Source organism: Aphis gossypii, chromosome 3, assembly GCF_020184175.1.
Source record: "Aphis gossypii isolate Hap1 chromosome 3, ASM2018417v2, whole genome shotgun sequence".
Lineage (NCBI taxonomy): Eukaryota > Metazoa > Arthropoda > Insecta > Hemiptera > Aphididae > Aphis > Aphis gossypii.
In genome coordinates this window covers 35,304,070-35,320,037 of record NC_065532.1, presented here as the reverse complement: position 1 = coordinate 35,320,037, position 15,968 = coordinate 35,304,070, and the positions used below count along the sequence as shown (strand labels likewise).

Below are 15,968 nucleotides of genomic sequence, written 5' to 3'. Positions count from 1 at the left end.
AATACCCATTTTATATTGACAATAAATTTAATTTTGACTATAACATACAGAAATACAATTTCTAAATCTATTTTTTAAAACTTAATATTAAGTAAAAAGCAACGAATAGAACTACCAACTAGAAAGTCTAAAGAATCAACAATCTTACTCTAAAATTATGTCACACAATTTTTATGATTTTTATTTTTTTAGAACAAAAAGTTAGTCACACATATTATCTGTGGTTTATAAATTTAATATATATGTATAATTGAATATATTTAGCCATGTTATTCCTGTTAAGTTAGAAACATGTATTAATATTGTTTTTTTTAGTTATTACTTATTAGTTTGGTAATTGGTATACCAAATAAAAGCTTAGGTATACTAATATTACGCTGCTCATTTATTAGGTAGGTATATTATAATTTTTTCTTAGAAAAAAATGTCAATGGATAATATAATAGAAATAAAACCATAGAAATAAATATTGTAATGCCGATGCATATTTATCGGACATTTAATTTTTGAAATTTTTTTCTGATATTTATAGAGAGTGTGTGTTAGTTGCAGCCTTTTCAGCCACTCCATACATACACCATATCGATGTCATATAGCCACATCGATGACTACACCCCTTGATATAATCGGTTTTTACTTTTTACATAAAATATAAAACTGTATAAATAATCATAATATAATTATTATCTTCTGTACAAATATTTACATTGAATTGTATACAGTCGCACGTCTAAATCCGAACTGAAGAAAAACAAAATGCCGATTTTATATATGAGTGTATATACTTGTACCGAATCGATCACCCAATCCGAAATTCAATCCTTCAAATATGTTTGAATTTATCGGCCAAAAATATTTACTGGCTCCCTGGCTGTTTGGGTTTAGCGTAGGCATACCTACTCGGCGGCCTAATTTAAAATGTAATGAGGTAATAGTACCTATAAGAATCGACTATCAGCAGAATAGGATGTGTATATAATATGTATGTTTAGGATAAGTTACGATTGAGAATATATTGGGCGAATATGGGTTATACATATTATACTAATCTCACTGTACCTAGGCGTATAAAATACTTAAATAAGGAAAATAATATCGGAGTTCTAGTCTTCTAAAGGATTTTATGAGTTCCGTTGCAGCACCTAATGTCTATAGGTATTGTACCATTTACACCTATGTATGATGCACTGATGGTATAATATATGTTCATCAAGCACGATTAGGTATACTCCCTTTTCTTTTTTAATAAAGCAATTATTCAAAATCTGATTGTTGTAATTTTTAAATATACTAAGTTAAAGACTATATTTTCAAACTTGAGATTTTTCGTATTGTCTATTTAAGAAATGTCCGACGGAGTTACAATTTTTTAACAACAATCAAATATTGATTTAGCTTTGAGATAGCTGCTATCAAAACTGCAAATTATTTAGCAGCTATATTTTTTGAAAATATATAAAAATCCAAATTCTAAGGAGTAGTTTTTGATTTATTTGATTTTGTGTACTAGGGGTAATAAGTCAATGATACCAAGTTTGGAAAATAAAGGGCTATCGCGGTAGTTAGTTTGAAAATGTTAATAATTATTTATAAATTATAAACATGGTTCAAATAATATTATATAATAAATATTTATCAATTTTCAATATTACACCTAATTTATATTTTAATACCTGAAAAATAATTTTTTTTAATAATTTTAATAATTATTATTCATTGAAGTTAAAAAAAAAGTTAATATTTATTAAATAATTTAATGGAAAATAAAGAAATCTCGAATTTTATTTGAAAAATAGAAGTTTGAAGTAGCACAGAATATTATTAAGTAGCTCAAAAATCTCTAAACATTAAAAAATGATTTTTAAGTACCTATATTTAAAATTTTCAAGAATTAGAATTTTATTAATTCATTATTAAATAAAAAAAATAAGGGATGATTAGTGAATCACTCTATGTTTTTTTTAATGTGTTTGATGTTTCTATGTAAATAGTATCAGGTAAAGGTACCTACGTATTTGATATTATTCAATTGATAATTAACATTACGAATATTCTACACGTATAAATAATAAATATGTATATATTATATACATATTATAGGTTTATAGACAATGCTTATTATACACAACTTAATACAAGTGTTGTACGTCGTCTTTCGAGTTTATTGAGACTTAGGTATTTTTCTCTTTGTACGTTTTTTTGTAAAATATTAAAAACAAATACAAAAATAAAAGTACGTCGAATATCATGTAAATAGTGAACAGTCTCGGAAATTTACAATCGTAAATAAAGAGGCTTATACCGTAGACAAGACCTAATATGAATTGAATCTGAAAATCAAAATGATACGTATTATTCGTTAAACTACCTATCTATACGGAATATTAACTTTAATAGGCGCAAATCGTTGGTAAATATGAAATAGCGGTGTGTCTTATTATGAAATTATGTATTTAAAATTTTTATAGTGTAAATTAATTGTTATTTTTTTTTTTACAAAATAACGCATTAATAAATCTAGATAGGTACCGATGAATATTCTAGTAGTATAATTGTATATAATGAGGTAGGTTCCTAAGTACCTACTAGGTACCAATACTGACGATTTGCACCTATAAGTTATACAATCTATAGTTATTAATCGTATGATTCTGAATATTTTTACTTACAATTTGTAAACGGGTTAAGTATTTTTTCCACCATAAATATTTTTGCATTTGCGGACCAAGAGCAGATAGGAAATAATAGCTGTACATTATTGAATGTATGAGTGCGTTAAGAAGACCACAAAGAGCTCCTTGTTGACCTGTGTAAATATAGTATTTATATTATTTGGCTGTTATTTTGTCATTATTACAGTGAGCAGTGATAGTTATGTAAGTATCAGCTGGATTCTATATTAGTTTATTTTAGGGTGTTTAGGAACCTAATCTAGAATCAGGATACTTACTTAGACGTTTTTTTCACTGGTTGGTAAGTCAGATTATTATGATGAATATGAATATTGATTTGAATAACGTATATTTTTTATAACTTAGCTAAATATTTTATTGATAATAACTATTACTATTCAATACATGGATAATTTAATGAAAAATATTAAACAATCAATATCTAATTATTTGACTGTAAATAATATAAGTTAATAAATACATTTTTAAGTAGGAACGAAATTACAATATGATTTATATATATAAAAAATATATGTTGCAAACAAAAATAATAGATGTTTTAATTTATGTAATATTTACCTGTAGGTAAATATATGACCATGTATGGTCATTGTGGTCATTGTATGACTTACTTAACAAATAATTATAGGTACTAGATAGGTACATTATTATAGTTAACATTGTGTGTAAATAAAATAATTAATTAAATATTGGTTATAATATCGTTATTATGACTTATTTTTCCCGGTATTTTAAAGTCATTATATCATTATAAAAAGTTTCTGCTGATTATAATTATTTATAAGGGACTGAATTTTAAAATAATATAGTATTACATATAAGAAGTAAAGATTTACCTTTAATAAATCTTAAAAATGTCCAAGTAGTGACGACCATATTTACATGATGATAAACGTGTAAAAATGAAACATGAGATTGCTTTTTCCTCAACACAAAAAATACCTAAAATCAAACATAATAGGTATTTATTAAAAAATTCATTTCCAAAAAATCTTTAGCAAGAGTTCATTTTATAGTATAGATAGTCATAGGTAATTCGTTTATATTTGTATATATTTGTAAATATATTATAATAATAATAATGAATAATAACTACACTAAAATGTTAAATTTAACATAGGTAGTAGGTACCTACCCAAATCTACCTAAAATGTAGGCAAATATATGATTTTCGAAAAAAAGTAATTTATTTTTTAATTCAGTACTTATAAATATAAAATCTTGGTTTTTTTTTATGTTGTTTGAATAAATTTGATTATGAGATGATTTATTGTGAAGGTATGAATAATATTATTTTAGTTTAAAACTTTAAAAGTACTTACAGTATCTAAAAGATCAAATATTTTTGATAAAACGAAATGCCACGACTGTGTATAGAACTGAAAATAAAATTTATTCTCATTATACAAACATATAATTAGTTTAAATGAACAGTTTAAAACTAAAATTATAATAAGTATATTATTTTACTTTATATTACATGAAATATTATATAGGTATAGGTATCTAAGTCTAATAATTATATTTATGATGGAAAATAACGTGTACGTAATTTTCAATTTAAATATTAGATATTATGAATAAAGAAAATTAAGTAGATTTCTATAATTAGGATTTTTATTATCAATGTCATAATAATTAATTATTAATTATTATGATGTTGATAATACAATTATTCTATTTACATTATTTTTCATACCGTATTTATAACAAGACTATTACTTTCACTTTCATCTGGATTACATATATTGAACATTAAATATGTGTATATTCCTGGTGTAATAAATACCTGTAATTTAAATATAAAAAAAAATTATATATAATTAATTAAATCAGGTATATTTTTGATTGTATATTTAAAATTGTAACATAATATATTTTAGAATTAGATTCTGGGTGGTTTTGGATTTTAAGTGTTTGCTAAAAACTTTAAGCTAATTTAAAAGAATACATTATCATATCCTATAATTGGGCGCTCTAAAATTTTATATACAAGCAAAACTATGTGTCTAGCTTGAGTCTAGCTATAAATAAATAAAAAATAAATGCAAATTGTTAAGATGATTTGATACTGACCGTTTTTTAAGGAGTTCAGTTTTAAGGCAATTTTCGAAGTGCATGCTTGTTGCGTGAATATATATTTATATTTCAACGTAGGTAGTAGATAAGTGAATGAACAAAATTTTGTTAAAAAAAAAAATGTTAGGTAGGAATATATATTACGAGTATAACACAATATTATATTATACTCTTTTAGGCGGCGGGGTTATCTTGGATTCAATGAACATTTGAATAATATAATATTTCAACCATGCAAGTCTCCTACCTATAACTGACTATTAATTATTATTATTACTGAATAATATTTTAAATGTATAATGTATAGGTACATAATTTAGTATTTTAATATCACCGGCGTATTACATATAATATTTATGATTACGGGTGACGAAAATACTTGACACCATATTTATAATGACGAGCGTAATCATTAGAACCAATGATTTATTAATCTATTTACTTGCTTTATCGCGCTATAATTATTGCTTTACGAGTTAGGCGTAATGATGTAATTAGGAATTAGGGGTTTTTTGAGGGAGTAAGGGAAGGAATTATGCGTTTTAAAATCGTTAAAATAAAAAATAAAAATTATTAAAATTTTAGAGAATATGTTCAAGGTTTGATGTATCTATCGGTGTTATATTTTATTATTAGGTATTATATAAAATAAAAATAAAAATGAATATTACATTGTTTCGAGACAAAATTGAGATAAATAGATACGAGTAAGCTAACCTTTAAAAATATTACTCTTAATAATTTTTGTACTAGGTGATTTTATTTTAAGATTAAAAAATATAAAAATTATTTTGCACGAATATGTTTAGTTTATTTTATGCAGTCCATAGAGCGAAAACAAATGATAAGCTAATATTATCTTAAATTGTAGTCAATTACAAAATACAGGTTACTATAATAAGCAAGAACTAAGAAGAATCGTATAATTCTTATAACTTATCTTAATAATTTTTAAAAAGTTAAAATATTTCATCTTGTAAAGTATCTAAGGCTGTCTAAGACTAGCTTATTATCAAATTGTTTCATAAAACTATATCCAATTTCCTTGGTTTTTTGGAATTTGGAAACATAATCTATTACACCTCTGGGATTAACTTGGATGTTCTTATGTGAGCATTGAACAGCCAATATAGTTATTTTCGGGTGTGCTAGATGTTAGTGATATTATATTTTAAAAAAGAAAAATAAAACAATACAGTTAAAGTTGCAGTTAAATTGAAGTATCAATTTAACATAATTTTCGACAAGAATATTATATTTAATTTATTTGAGGTATATTAACACTATATTTTAATTATGTAGTGATAAAATTCGTAACTTTTTTTTTTTTGATTTGAAAATATTTTATGTTAAAATTGTTATTGTTATTTTGCATTAATTAAAATGTTAATATTAAAAACGAATTATTTAGGGCAGATGTATTCTCATTATCTTACCCTTTAATTATGCCCCTGGTTAGATAGGGACCTAAAGTGACTGGGTAACATTATTGATATAAATTGAATGTCGGGAAAAAGAGATTTTTAAGAGATATGTAGGTATTCACGTATATTGTACATACCATATTATATTATATTACGTTTAAAATGTATTACTTACCTCTGATACAATGAAAATGTTATAAATGGTTTGTACAATATTATAAACCATCATAATACGTTTTATTTTAAATGGTTCACGATTTTCCATCATCTTTGGGCCTAATTTTAGCACAAATAACAAATAAGCTATTAGAATTGATAAAACTGGCCATGGTGTACTCATAAGCATCCACGAATCGACTTTTTTATCTATAAAATAAAATATTAATCAACACCACAAGCACGAACTAATATCTTAGTTTATCATATATAAATAAGATAATATGTACCAATCAAATGTTGATAATTTTTTATAGATTATAAATATATAGGCGTAATAAGTGTATATGTGTATATACAAATATCTAAAATTAAATATAATTTAATATGTTATTGTATATACATATACATATATAGTATTATAATTATAATGTATACTAACCGAATTTCAATTCTTGATTTAATAAGTTTAAAAATTGATGCTGCGTTTCATTAATGAAATTTTTCAAATTTACACTAGTCATATTTTTGTTTGATTTGATATACTAAAAATCCACTAAAGCAAAAATATAATCAAAAGTCAATAATGTACATATTTTTATAACAATATATTTATACAAGATATATTTTAATCGAATAATAGACTTTTTATAGATTAAAATATAGGTATTTAAAACTGGTTGTAATTAATACTAAGTCAAATTTGTTTTATTAGGTATTTTTTAAAAGTTTGTAACCTTAATAATTACATAATAGACATTTAAAGGGTGTGATTTATGTATAATTTTTATTTTACAAAATATTTGGCAAGAAATCCAATAATTTATATTATGTATTGTAAACATACAAAATTTTCTGGGTAAACAATGGGTAATTATTTGAATGAAGGGAAAGAGCACATTTAACTATTTAGTGAGATTATTTTAATATTAGTTCCAGTGTCGGTGGTTCTAAAATTTTTAATATACCTACCTAGTAGGTAAGTATTCTTAAGCTAAACTGAAAAATATTAATAATAATAAATATTCTATTTTTATAAAATTCATTACCTAAAATTTCATGAGAAGATCTGATGTATAGTTTTATTTAACACTATATAAGTCTTATAATAAAAATTAAGTCAAATACAGTATTTTCATGTCTTCATCATTGAGTTCTCGATCATTGTGGCAATCTCGTGAATTCTTTTACTTTTAAGTAAAAACATAAAATTATTATACTGAAAAATAATTTAATAATCAAAAATAAAATTAGTATATAAGGTGGCGACTAAATTATTAATGTTAAACATTTTGAACATGAACGTGAGTTTAACAAACGTTAAGGTAGTTATTTTAAGTTAAATTTAAATAAATATATTAATATATTTTATATATTTATATGTTTATTTAATAACAACCTTTCCGTAGAATTCGTGTGATGGTATCGGCCGAAAAAGTGGACTTGAAAATAGATTTCGATTTTACTTAAAGTATCCCACTCTGAGGTGCTTCCAAGGTAAACAACAATAACAATTTACAACAAACAAATGTCACTGAGAGTAGAGGAGGAACAATTTTACAAGGATAACGGAAAACCCTAATTTTTCAATAACTAGGTAGTGATATTTACACGGCATGTTAGAGAAAAAGATAAGGAATTTCTTTATTCAATTTTAAGAATTATTTTAAATAAATAATTTTCGCCAAATAATAAATTTTCAAGCGTAAAATTACGTTAAGTTTTATATTTGCTGCTGAAATATAACCTAACAAATTTCATAATCTGATATATTGTTATTGTATAGGAAGGTATAACTACCTAACGTAATTACTAATTAGTTTTCCTATCGAATAATAATTATAAAATTAGTTGTTTACATAAACATAAATGCATTTTTAATTTTAAAAATCTCTGTACAATGTTGTTTTTTATTTATTCTTTAACATGTAATTTTTCTCCATATAATTATCATATTTTTTATTTTTTATTGTGGAATCGTAATTAACATGTTAATCAAAATGTATTAGACAAAGTAGACACGTAGGTAGGTCTAAGATCATTAATTTTTTATGCAAGAACCATGTATTGTGGACTGTGGTATAATACAGATACATTATACAATATTTTACAAATACCTATGGGAAATATTTTTTTAAATAGAAAATGCATAACTTCGATCTATGATACCCTTTAAATTGTGTATTTAATATCTACCTAGGTGTTTTATTTTTAATTGTACATTTATCGTATGTTTATTTTTTCAACTGATTAAATTTATTTACGATTTTAATCTGTCATAATTTTAGATTTTGTGTATTTAGTTGTGTTATATAATATTTTACTACGTATTTACACTATACATATTGTGTTATAAATATAACACAATATACATTAAAATAATTATACATCTTTTGCATAACGTCCATCATTTATTAAAAGAAATATTGAATTTATTTTATTTTCTATAGTAAGTTATTGCTAGCTTAGAAAATATTGCAATGTATTAAGCTATTCACCATTTAATACTTAAAATGTAATTAAATAATGTCTCGACGTTTAAATACTCTATTAAAACAAACAACAAAAATGAATTAATTTACCATTATTTTTATTTTCATCAGACATTAATTATTGATTTTGGAATCCTAGAAATATTTTATTTTCGCTGTTGGCTGGTTAATTCGAAATATTTTTTTTTTTAAACGTTACTGTGATAGCCATTTTGTTTACTGAAAACAAATTGTAATAACTATAAATTATTATAACTTAGAAGACTCTAGGATATTGATTTTACAATGATTAATGATAAATTTTAAGCCTTAGCGATGGCCCGAGAGTAAAATATTTGTGAACGAAATAAAAGAGCAGTATACAGAGACTGGTGGGTGTATCTATAAATGATTTGCTCTGTTGTGTTTAGGTTTTTTATTTTAAAGTTGATTAACTTAAAAAACGTCCTATCCCTTTTTTAAAAAAAATACTCAGATGACCTTTTAACATTTATAATACCTATACAAAAATAATAAATATTTTTTAGGATATTAGAATCTTTTATAGTTATAATAGACATCGAGTATTGGTTATTTCTATACTGGATGTGATAGGTATTGGTTTATTAATATAATTATAAATTTTAACGTATATATACATATAAATATATAATCGTATTCATAAAATCAATTCTGAGTGGAAATAACACTTAAAATCACATTTTCTTATACATTTATCTAATGTTTACCACAGTTCTGTAGTTTTTCTTATGCTTAGAAAACTACTGAGAAGATTGAAAAATAATGTTTTTAAGAAAAGATTTTCTTTCTATAAATCTGTCACATAAAACTTTTAAAAGCTGGTCTACTATCTAATTCCAATAAGTGTCCACGATAGAAAAAAACATCTTGGAATGACCTATTATTATTCCTTACGTCGTTTATAATCGTAAATGTTTGTACGTCATTTAAACATTATAATTACAAATTATAGGTTTAAAAATTTAAAATTAATTTCACTATTAGGTATTTTTAAAAATCTGTTTAATAAATTACTAAATACTAAATATATTTAATTAATAAAATGAGCTGTATGTTTTATAGTAATACTAAAAAAAAAATTGTCTGAAATTGTAGGAATTGTTATTATAATAATATAGGATATTGTTGATTTGTATTTAGCTATTATTAATTTTTAAATACAATACAAATTGATATGTTTTTTTTATCATTTATCACTAAAGCTAAAATAATATTTTTTAATTGTATTATTAATTATAGTATATTTCTTGATCAATGACGTTTTAAGATTTTAACTGTTCATGATTAATAATAGAAGTATTTTAAAACTAAGATTACTTTTGAAAATATTTATTTTGTCAAATAAATTATTGTATCACATGAAAAATCATATCACTATTTTATATTGTTATAGCTTATAAATATTTTAATACAATCTCAAACTATTTAAAAAAGCCGATCAGTGTTTATATTTATAAATAAAATAAACTATTAATCTTCGAGTTGTAATGTTATAATAATATAGTTAAAATGCAAATAATAAAACATAATTTATGAAACACCTTTAAATTCAGTAATATTTTAGATTATAATGTATATTGAAACCATCATAAAACAAATATATCAATATACAAATATCTATATATATTTATGTACAACCTATTTATTATATTTATTAAAATATTCAAATTTTTTCATACATTTTTAAAACTTATTATTTCAATAGTACTTACTTCTAAAATATAAATATGGATACATTTATAGAGTATATGTTTAATTTAATATTAATTTTTAAGATTTTTATGTATTTATTTCTAAAAAAATATTCTCCTTTGTAGTATGAAATTAAAAATATAGATGATATGTTTTATAACAGTACAAACATTAAAATATTATAATGATAACAAATAAAAAAAAAAAATATAACTATTATCAAAAACGTTATTCTTAATGACTTTAAAATATGTAAAATTATGAGTAAATTTTGCGATTTACAAGTAAAGCATATCAAAATACTGTTACTTTCCATTTTAAAACTTCAATTTTTAAGTTTTTGATAATTAAGATCAATTTATTAATAATTAATATTGTGTCTTGAAAATTAATATTTACTATACTATAAAAATGTAAACAAAAAATTATGCATTATGTAGTTACATACTGATAAATAAATTAAATTTAAATCAAAAAAATAATAATTAAAAAGCATCAAAATTAATATGATTTTGAGTATTTTACCTTTAATAATGAAGATAGTTTAATCGGAAGTAACGTTCATTCAACTGACATTAGATTAATCAATAAATGGAAAAACGATTTTATTACAATTTGTTACACACATACACACACTCTCATATATTATATACAATATACATATATATTAGCATTATAGTGTCATATTACATCGATGTAATATAGGCACTCTGTTTATGCATGATTATAAGAATGGAACTAAACGATACGATGTCCCCGGTTACTTTATAATGAAATAGAAACAACAGCTGTACAATTAAATTTGCATTTCATACAGGGTCAGAGACCGTTGATATAATTTATTACTGTTTATCACCATTAGCAATGCTACCACGAAAGAACTTACTAATTCAGTTGCTTAAAAGTTTAAGTAGAAATATTGGCTAGTCATGTGATTCGAAAAATAGGGATAAATTATTAGTTTAGAAGCTACGTGTACTTGAAAATTAGACATTATAACTTATAAGAATTATGTTAAGATTAAATTATAAAATATATTAACTACCAATGTGTTTTTGTATCTACTGGTTTTTACGCTATTAAATAAAAGGTAAAACTGCTTCGAAATTACCATCATTCTACACAAATAGTTTAGCCAATTACGATTTTTTGTAAACACACGAAATAAAATCTATTATATTGTCTCGAATTCTAGTCTTTATCAACCTCTCTTATTTAGACGTTGATGTACATTAGTATTTATTCAATTAAATAATACGAATACATTTGTTATATATTGGCACTATTCAAAAATCTTGAATATACTGATCCACATGTGTAAATATAATGGTATTTTTACAGCATAAATGAGTTATATATTTTTAAGATAAGTATAGACATAGTCATGTATAAGTGCATAAAGTTTGGTCTTAATATTGATCAGAGCGAGGAAATCGAATTTTACTACATTGATTACCCTATTAAATAGGGCCTTTTTGCATCATAGAAATCTAATACTTACCTATAATATAAAATCATATTTTCACTTCAGCTGTTGTAGCTGTTTGGATTTTGTTTATCAAGAATACCAAGTCTGCAGATAATATAAAAACTATATGAAAACATTATTGTGAAAGTAATGGATTAATCCAGAACAAATTTATTCTATGAACAACTAAAATAAAATAATTTACCAGAATAATGTGACACGAAGTAATGTGTATAGAGTTGTAGTTATACATTTTAACGTGATGGCGTTAAAATTAAAATTTGTTATTTTTTAAACCATTATATAGTATCTGATAAGAAACTTCATACCATTAAATTTATTATGCATTAAAGGTCATATATACAATATACATATTACATAAGTAGCAAAGCCATATTTCTAAGCTTTTTATACTACGGCCTTGGGTGGAATTTTTAGTTGCGAAACAGAAATTAAATTTTAGCAGTTCTATTGTTTGTTTTCTTCATCCAACAGGTGGTAAAAGTATCATAAACCTATGGACTGTTAAAAAAACTTTATTAATATTTTCACATAAGCAGCATAGGTTGTTTTTAGTAAATATCACAGATGTACCAATTTTTCGTATGCACCAATCGATCTATCTAAATATTTTGTACAAAATAAACTACATTTATTCTAAATTTTATGTTTTCACAAATATTTTGTAATTTGCATTGTAGATTCAATGTAACTTTAATTTACATTACAATATATTATTATACAAAAGTAGTTTTATTTTTTGCGTTTTTTTTTTTTTTATTTATTGTACACTTAAATTTTTTATCATAAAGTTTAATAGTTTGGTTTTTGATCTTTGATGTAGACACTATTACCTACATTTTTTTTTTGCAAAGTTAATTATACCTTTTTCAGTATTGAGGGTGGTTTGTAAAATGGATCCAGTTTGTTCTTTAGGTGGTCAAAAGGAAAAATTCACATAACTTTTCAAAATAATTGGAAAATACAATTCTCATAAACGGTAATACCTATTTACGGATCCCCAGTTTACGACACGAATGATAAATTTATTATTATCATCATTATTAAACATTTGGTGGCATGGATCATTGGGTAAATAAAGTTATACTATAATTTTAGTGCAATTATAAGCTATTAAAGACAATGTTTTATAGGTTTCACAACAATATATATATACATATATATATAATTAATATTAGTTACATATTTTAAATTTGGTTTTGCAGTTGGGCTGTGATTATTAATTTTATGGTGGTTGAAATTGATTGAGTATTTTTGTTGTAATTCGAAAATGATTAACTTCATATCAGCGTTAAATTGTCATTAAATATTTATTAATTATTAATTACTAATAGTAATTCATAAAAAATCCTTAAAAATAGAGACTGTACTATGTTTGGTTAGAACCGCTGTTCATACCTATGCAATGATCTATTATTTAGTTAAGATTTAACACATACATTTAAAACCTATTATATTATAGGTAACGTTATAATATTATAATAAAGTTACTATTATACTTCCCTAGGACCTTTTTTAAATAATTAAAATTAATTAATATTTTATTATTGTTTTATTGTATCAATGTACATTTGCATATTATTTACATATTATTTGATTTTAATTCGTTGAATTCGTTGTCATGTATTAAGTATTAAAAAAAAAAAAATATAGGTCAGAGCTTAATATGTTACCCATTTTAAATATTAAGTATCAATTTATTATAGATGTTAATAAGAGTTAAGAGTTGTAAATAGAAATATCCACATAAATACTTAGAATAATTATATTAAAATGGCAAGTTGGTTTGAAATTGTTTGCTTATTAAATTGTTTGTTTATGATATATATATTATATCATATACCTATGGTTATTTATTTTTAACTCAACTCTTAACGACTTAACGTAGAACGTAAACACAGTGTGAATAGGTTCGGTATATAGGCAACTACTAGGCAACAAATTAAAAAGAGGATGAATATTATTATAAAAATGTCATAGTGTGTATAAAATAAAGCAATCTATGTAAAAGTTTCAAGTTTAATCGAATTTTATTTTAGAATTACAACAATATAACTAAAAATTCGTAATTAATTTGCATTGTTAAAATTTCTAAAAAAATTGCTTCATATATTTTTAAAATTTTTAGGTTTCAATATGAAACATTTATGAGAATCCTCGAATTAAATTTTTAAATTTTAGGATTAATAATTGAACACTATACATTTTAAATAAAAAATAATTTGTAAATTTTATGATTTGATGATTTATTTAAAAAAATTAACTTAAATCGCTTTTATACAAATTTAGAACCGATGTATTTAAAATATTATTAAATTACCAAGCTTTTTTACTTGACCTAATTGTTTTTATTAATACTTTAATAAAATATTTGAAAAATTAACTAACTAAAAAGTTGAATTGAGCCTAAATATTTTGAGAATTTAATTAAGTTTAAAAATTGATAATTTAAGTAACAATAAAATGTTTCAAGTTTATATGATTAATTATTTTGTAATTACAAAAAGAAAACCAAAACCATTTAATAAAAAATTATTTTTTTGAATGTAAATATACAATTTTGTTGAAATTTTAATTTCAGATGGCTATTTGTCGAATTACGCTTAACTTTTTTTATAATTCTTATATTGGATTTTGAATTAAATTTTCAAACCCAAGATATGATTATACGAATATTTAAAACCTTATGTACCTATTAATAAATACAAAATAATTAGCTATATTTCATGATTTTGACGAATTTTAAGCGTTTAGATATAAAAATATTGTGACAATGTAGATACCTACTTTCGATATTTTTTGACTGGTATGTATGTGAAAATTTTATCCGAAACTTCGTATATATATATATTTTAAGTATTTTATCCAAAAATTGTATCATATATAAGTTGAAAAAAAAACTAAAATAAATAATTCATTTACAACACAGAAGATTCAAAATATTTTAAAAATAACTTAAGATTCTGTGAAAATTTCAAATTTCTATTACTACCTAACCATCTGTTAGAGTTAAATTAAAAATATAAAATCGATTTCATCAAAAAATGGAGTTGTATAAAAATTCTAGTTTTTATTAGCTTTTTTTTCGATTATTTTTAAAACTAATAGAAATTTACTTTTAAGCCCTAAAGCACTAGCTCTAAATACATTTAATTTGTTAACAGAAATTTTCATTAAAATTGAAAGTTTCAAAAAAAGGTAAACACTAAACACACATAATTTAATATATATATTTAATTATGTATGTAAAATCAATACATTGATTTCTCTACTCTAAAAATATTTACAAGTTATGCTTACTTGTGAATAAAAATAGACAGCGGAATTGACATATGTTACTGGTATTATCCTTTTGTATACTAAAATAAAGATTCATATTTTTGTTCAAAATGAACAATGCCTTTTTTATTTACTTTAATTGAAATGTTTTACTTGTAAATTGAATAATATATCTAACCAAAATAGTTGGTCGAATAGCAATTCAATTTTCATATTATTCTGTAGTTATCTATCAAAAGAATTTGACATTTGTATTAAATCAATGTTTTTAAAATCGTTAATTATTGAAATTGTGAATATTATTCAAATTAAATCAATTGACAACAATGAAATAACATTTTGTAATCTAATTTTAATATGATTATCATAATTCATATAATTTATAAAATGAGGTCATGATTTTTAATTTTTTTTTTCATTGACAATGATTAACAAATTGTTGAATACTAAGCTAAAAATATTAGAGTATCAACTATTATGTATTATTAATGTTCATAAAATATAATTTTATTATTCCATGTTTAATAATATAATATGCTTTAAATGTTGCAAAATATTATTAGTTAGTGATGAAAATTATGAAAATAAGAAATACTCTATAATGGAATAAAAACAATAAAATACTTATGTATTATACATTAAG

The 15,968-nt window shown here is 22.6% G+C and overlaps 1 protein-coding gene across 6 annotated transcripts; it reads right to left on the bottom strand.

Annotated features, from left to right (window-relative positions):
• Positions 1-2,062: 2,062 nt before the first annotated feature.
• Positions 2,063-15,495, bottom strand: LOC114124155 (elongation of very long chain fatty acids protein 4-like). 6 transcript variants are annotated; one of them, XM_050204545.1, is made up of 10 exons: positions 11,083-11,306; positions 8,935-9,063; positions 7,402-7,571; positions 6,795-6,908; positions 6,372-6,562; positions 4,393-4,482; positions 4,016-4,072; positions 3,530-3,635; positions 2,670-2,806; positions 2,063-2,330 (listed from the first exon to the last, which is right to left on the bottom strand). In XM_050204545.1, the coding sequence occupies exons 4-10, from the start codon at positions 6,874-6,876 to the stop codon at positions 2,172-2,174; spliced, it is 822 nt and encodes a 273-aa protein (XP_050060502.1). In that variant the 5' UTR covers positions 6,877-6,908; positions 7,402-7,571; positions 8,935-9,063; positions 11,083-11,306; the 3' UTR covers positions 2,063-2,171. The 6 variants fall into 6 exon arrangements, with proteins under 6 accessions (XP_050060502.1, XP_050060501.1, XP_050060499.1 ...); XM_050204544.1 differs by lacking the exons at positions 8,935-9,063; positions 11,083-11,306 and adding an exon at positions 15,347-15,495; XM_050204542.1 differs by lacking the exon at positions 8,935-9,063.
• Between the last annotated feature and the right edge of the window lie 473 nt (positions 15,496-15,968).